Source organism: Elgaria multicarinata, chromosome 21, assembly GCF_023053635.1.
Source record: "Elgaria multicarinata webbii isolate HBS135686 ecotype San Diego chromosome 21, rElgMul1.1.pri, whole genome shotgun sequence".
Lineage (NCBI taxonomy): Eukaryota > Metazoa > Chordata > Lepidosauria > Squamata > Anguidae > Elgaria > Elgaria multicarinata.
In genome coordinates, this window is record NC_086191.1 from 9,128,070 (window position 1) to 9,133,840 (window position 5,771).

Below are 5,771 nucleotides of genomic sequence, written 5' to 3' on the forward strand. Positions count from 1 at the left end.
TACTTATTTACAACAAGTTAAAAAACATGTACACTAACAACAAATGTTGAACAGAAACCGGCCACAGCGCAAAACTGTACTAACAGAAAATAGATGCCGAGTGGCTGTGTGCAATGGAAGCAGCTCCCTGCGGCCTGAGGGTAGTATCCAATGTTAGTCCTACTTCAAGTAGGCCCATTAAAATGAATGGGACTTGTGTTAGTCCTGACTGACTCAACCACAGTTCATCAGAGTAGACCCATTGCAAGACTAACGTTGGATACCACCCTAGGCCTTTTTCCGTGGGGTGGTGGTGAGGAGCATCTAGGTATCTTTTGCATCTAATATTTCCTTGCCGTCCCTGATTTTTCCCTTCCTCTCCAGGTGCGCTATACCCAGTTGGTGCGGAAGAAGCAGAAGACGCAACACCGATGCATGGGTCGGGTAGGCCGGGGCGGCTCACGGCGCTCGGGCTACGCCTTCTCCCACCAGGAGGGTTTCGGTGAGCTCATCATGTCCGGCAAGAACATGCGGCTCAGCTCCCTGGCCCTGTCCAGCTTCAGTGGCCGCACCAGCGCCAGCTGGATCGAGACCCTGCGGAAGAAGAAGAGCAGCGGGGGCGGCGACAGCAGCAGCAGTGTCGCCAGCAGCCCCAGCGGCAGCGGGCCCGACAAGACGCTCAAGGTGTGAGAAGGGCCGGGATGGACGGACGGACGGACAGACACGCAAAGGACAGGCCCGCCTGCTCGAAGAAGGGCCGGCCGCAGGCCAGAAACGGCCCGTCGGCCCCCGGTTGCTGTGGAGACGCGGAACCTTCCGGGTGGATCGGCAGGAATGGGCCGGAGCCCTGGGCTGTTGCCGTATAACCAAAAATCACCCCGTGTCTGGCTGCCAGCGTATAGCGGCTGGGGCAGGCGGGGCATAACGCTCAGAACAGCTCTCCCCACTCCCCCCCCCAAACCCCAGACGGACGTAACCCTGAACTGTTGCGCGAAAGGGGTCTTTTAAAAACACAAAATTATAAATCCAGTAATATCTACTTTCCTCAGCAGTGCAACTTCGTCTCCCCAAACTGCGCACGAATGTATCCCGCTAGCTGCGCAGGAAGGTTGGGGGCATCAAGGCGCGTCGGAGGCTGGAGTTTCCCATGGAGACGCCAGGAGAGGGGGGGGAGCGGGCCCTCCCTGCTATTGCCCTATCTCTTTGCCTCTCCCCCCATGATCGACACGTGTCTTTTTATATATATATATAGAAAGAAAGAAAGAAAGAAAGAAAGAAAGAAAGAAAGAAAGAAAGAAAGAGAAACTTAAGAACTATCCAAGTTTACAAAACAAGGAAGACTTGGGTGTTTATCTTCTTTGATTCCCCGTTGGTGCGGGGGTTCTCAGTGGGCGCCCCTTGGCGGAGGTGAAAGAACCAGGCAAGAACCACATGGATCGGAAAAACCTTCGCTGCCCGCCTGCACGGTAGCCCTACAGAGGAAGAATTTGGCATCCAGTGCCCACAAGATAAGAGGTCGCTTCCTCCATTGAGACGCACCACTCCTCGGCACGGAGATTCTCTGATTTTGTTTGTGGGAACAGGGGTTGGAAAAGGAGCCGAGGGTTTCGGGGGGGAAATCGGATAGCTCCTCCCATCCTTTTCTTAAAAAACCCAAGCTTTCCTCCCCCCTCCCCAACTGGGTCCACTCTCGAGGGTTGCATACCCAGGGACCGCTTCCCGAGGCAGGAGGAAGTGAAAGAGAAATTTTATTTTTATATAACGTCGGACTTAGGCTTGTAAGGAGCTGCTTCCTCTTACTTCACCCCTCCTCAACCGCCCGCTTCCCTGATTGACGCAGTCCATGTCCTAAAGCGTTGCACCAGTGGAGGCGGGACTGGGGCCAGCCCTCCAATCACAGCAGAGCAAACCGGGCAGGGAGACGACTGAGCCCAGAATAGGGACATATCCATCCGTTTCGATTTCTCTCCGTTTCTCATTTTTCCAATCAATGTTTGGTTTCTCCTGAACCTTTGAGAATTCTTTTCCCCCCAGACAAATTTCGCTGGATGATTATCAGCATTTCCGTTCACGTTTGTCTGAATCAGTGCCTTTTTGTATGCGTTTTTGCCTGCGCTACGCATCAGCTTTCCAAATTTGGGGGGCGTCTTTTTTCTTTGCATGCACTTTTTTGGCAGGCTATTTTTTTGGGGGGATTGCAAAATTCAGAGGAGCACGAATTTCACGAGAGAACAGCTTTGGTCAGCATAGCAGGTTGGAAGTGCGAAATTCGGTCAATCCGCATTGCAGCGTGAACTGAACGAATTTCTCTGCTGTCCTTCACCCCGAACCGCCATTCGGGAGATGTGTGGGGCTGGTGCGTCCTTTGTTTTCCATGGGTCTGATTTGACTAGGATGTTGGCTTGGATCTCTGGACTCCCATTGGCTCCTTTCCCCTCTGTATCCTCTTCTCTATTCTCTGATTGGATGGAGGCCTCCTAGGTAGCCACTCTGGTCTTCATCCCTCACCCCACAATCAGTCTCCAAGGCAGGCCTGAACATTGGCTGGGCCCCCTGGCCCTTTGCCCCTGCCTCTCACAACCAGGTCTCGGATGCCTGCATTTGCATCGTTCACTGGCCTTTGCGTCTAAAATATAACCCAAGGGACAAAACCAGGATTACATTTGACTAAAGTTCCCCAGGTTAGATTCTAAAAAAATGACATCAAACACAAACCTTAATACACAATCCTTTTCACATCAGAGAAAAAGAAATAAACTACTGATCGATCGAAGGGACAGTGTAAAATGGAGGCTCGGATAAAAGCATAGATCTTATTTTAATAGCACCTGCTAATATTTTCACAGCCTTGGCCGTCACCAACTTATGTTTTGATTGGCGAGAAGAAAAGATCTTGTTCAACCCCAACTTCCATCATCCCCGGGGGCGATGGGAGTTGGAGTCTGGAAGAATTCTGGAGGGGGCTGTAGCTTCACCCCATCCTGTCTTCTAAAGCATCCAGGTGGTTGTAACCTGGAGACGTCAGCTTTCTAGAGGTAACTGGGGCTGTGTTATAATGGTTTCTGCAGCAGCCCTGTTCTCTCCAGGTTCTGGGCTCTCAAGTCAAAGTTGTTCCTGGTCTTTTCCCTCATACAGACCCCGCCTATTAATGGGCACTGGGCAGGGTCCAAATACTGATGTTTCACCTGGCCATGCCTTCATTTCCCTCCCCCCAGGCCCAGCACTCAGAGCAGTGCCAGGCGGCTGGCTCTAGCCTCTCTTTTTAATCTCCCATAATGCCCGTGGCCTAACATCACTCTGGGGCATTGTGGGAAATTAAAAGGATGGCTAAACCTAGCAGCCACCACTGCAGCTAAGTAAGCCCACCAGGGCCCCACCGACAGAGGATACTTTCCCCAAACTTCCTCTTCCCGGTTTTTAATCCCCTCTGTGCCTCAGAGATAGCAGGGCAAAATGCGATGGGGAGACCTCCCCATTTCTCCATCATCCTTTGGCTCTCTCCTCAAGTTCCCTTTGCAGCACAGCTCAGTCTGACATGGCGGGGGTACCTATCGGAAGCCCCGCCCCATCTGGGAGGAGCCAGTGGCATAGCTCCACCCCCTCACCTGCGTCACCCCTCCCAGCTTTTCATAGGCACCTGTGTGGCTGCCCTGGGAAGCTGGCTTCAGGCCTCGGGAGTGATCCAGCGTGGCTCTTCGTATGTCCTTGAATTGATCGCTTTGTGTTTTTCTTCCAAGCTTAATCTTTGCTCTGCTGTGTGTCCTGGGGCTCGCATCCTGTCCCCCTGTCCCCTCCCCCTGGGAGTTTGGGCCAGAGTCTGGTGGTCACCCCAATCTCCACGTCATGTTTAGGGGATCATGCACAGGGCCACGCTTCAGGTACTGGCTGCACCCGAGTCTCGCCTGAGACTGACTCCGATACCAAAGAGGAAAAGTTTGTTGGGGGGGGCAGGGTGTTCCGGTGTGTCACGGACTGTCTATTTTTGGTGCAAGGCGAAAGGAGCCACATAACAGGACCGCCGTGCCGTGCAGCGACCGAGAACATTCCATATAATTTATTACACATTTCTATACTTGGCAGAATTGTATCATTTTATGAGTATAAAGAGAAATTGCATTTTCTTACAAAACCAAACAAAAATATCTCTGGTTTTCTTATGTCCCAGTGCTTAAATTAAAGGAAGCGGAGTGGGTGGGGGGGTGCGGAGGGAACAGGTGATGATTTTTGCAGGCATGTGCATCCATTCTGTGTCACTCTAGGGAACGATGGGGTCTGTAGTCCAAAGCATCTGGAAGGCGTAAAGTTGAGAAAAGTTGGCCGGACCCTCAGGGCCATTTTAGATGGGTGGGACCACCAGCTCTAGAGGGCAAAGTGCAAATCAGCAGGCTGGGAGAAGGAGTCACAGAACGTCACCTCCCCCACCCCCGAAAACAGCGCCGGCTTGCTGTTTCACACAGGATGTGAGGTCAGGCTCCCTGGCTACCTAACTGCGCTCGTGTTCCTTTTAGGATCCACTTGGCTCCAAATGTGTGGCATTGCCAGATCTAATGTGTTGTTGGGCGTGTGCTTGAAAAACCCAAACTCCTGTCATAGGAACATTAAAAGCAGCCTTTATACAGAGCCAGACTTCCAGACCATCTAGCCCAGTATTGTCGACACAGACTGGCAGCAGCAGTGGCTCTCTTCAAGCAGGAGTTTTCCCTGCCCTACCTGGAGATGCTGGGGGCTGGGACCTTCTGATGTTGAGCTATGGTCCTTCCCTTAACAGACGACCGTAAGATACCCGTCCTCATGATTCTAAGTAAAGGGTGGATTGAAATAGGAGGCAGTCTTGTATTTGAGTCTCCCGCAGTATGGCTTAGAAAAAAGGGTGGTAGAGGGAGGCATGATAGCCTGGTGTGGAGGAAGTGGAGAGGGAGACATTTCCATCCCTTTCCCATAATACTAGATCCCCTTGGGGTCATCCCAGGAAGCTGATCGGTGGGAGATTCAGGGCAGATCAAAGGAAGGACTTCTTCACTCAGAGTTAAACTATGGAACTCACTTCCACAAGATGAAGTGGTGGCCACCACTTCGGACGGCTATAAAAGGGGGTTGGATAAATTCCTGGAGGAGAAGGCTATCAAAGGCAGTGTCAGAGACAGTCTGCTTGTGTGCACCAGTTGCTGGGGAACATGGGTGGGAGGGTGTTGTTGCACTCATGTCCTGCTTGTGGATCCCTGGTCCACAGCTGGTGAGCACCTGTGTGAACCGAGTGCTGGACTAGATGGACCCTTGGTCAGATCCAGCAGGGCTCTTCTTACATATTGTGTGCTCTGGGTTGTATCCAATTTGAGTCCTACATAGAGCAGACCCATTTGAAATGAATGGGGCTTATGTTAGTCAATTACATTAATCTCCCACCTTTTTTCCTCCCAAGGTGGCATACATGATCTCCCTCCTCCTCTCCATTTTATCCTCACAACAACCCTGCGAGGTGGGTTGGCTGAGAGCCAGCGACCGGCCCAAAGCAGGTCTCCCTTGTCCCAGTCCAACGCTCTGACCATGACCCCATACTGGCTCTCAAAGACTCATCTTGGGGGTCTGCTTTCCTAGTTCTGATACCTGAGAGCTGACATCTGTGCTTGTAAAAAATACACACACACACACACACACACACACACACACACGTACGTGCTGAGCCAAGGGAGAATTCCCCTTCCCTCCTACTCTGCTAGGGGCCACTTGCCCCACCTCCTGGGCCTCTGTTAGGCTCCGCCCTGTTGCTCAACCCTCCCCGACCGCTTTCACAA

At 52.1% G+C, this 5,771-nt stretch overlaps 1 protein-coding gene across 2 annotated transcripts in view; it reads left to right on the forward strand.

The window, feature by feature from the left end:
* The window catches only part of ATP8B2 (ATPase phospholipid transporting 8B2), a 35,263-nt gene extending 34,311 nt beyond the window's left edge, over positions 1–952 (forward strand). For both annotated transcript variants that reach the window (XM_063145890.1, XM_063145889.1), the window contains one exon: positions 364–952. In XM_063145890.1, the coding sequence (XP_063001960.1) occupies positions 364–669 (306 nt within the window). In that variant the 3' untranslated portion in view covers positions 670–952. The remainder of the gene's footprint in view (positions 1–363) is intronic.
* The last annotated feature ends 4,819 nt before the right edge of the window (positions 953–5,771 follow it).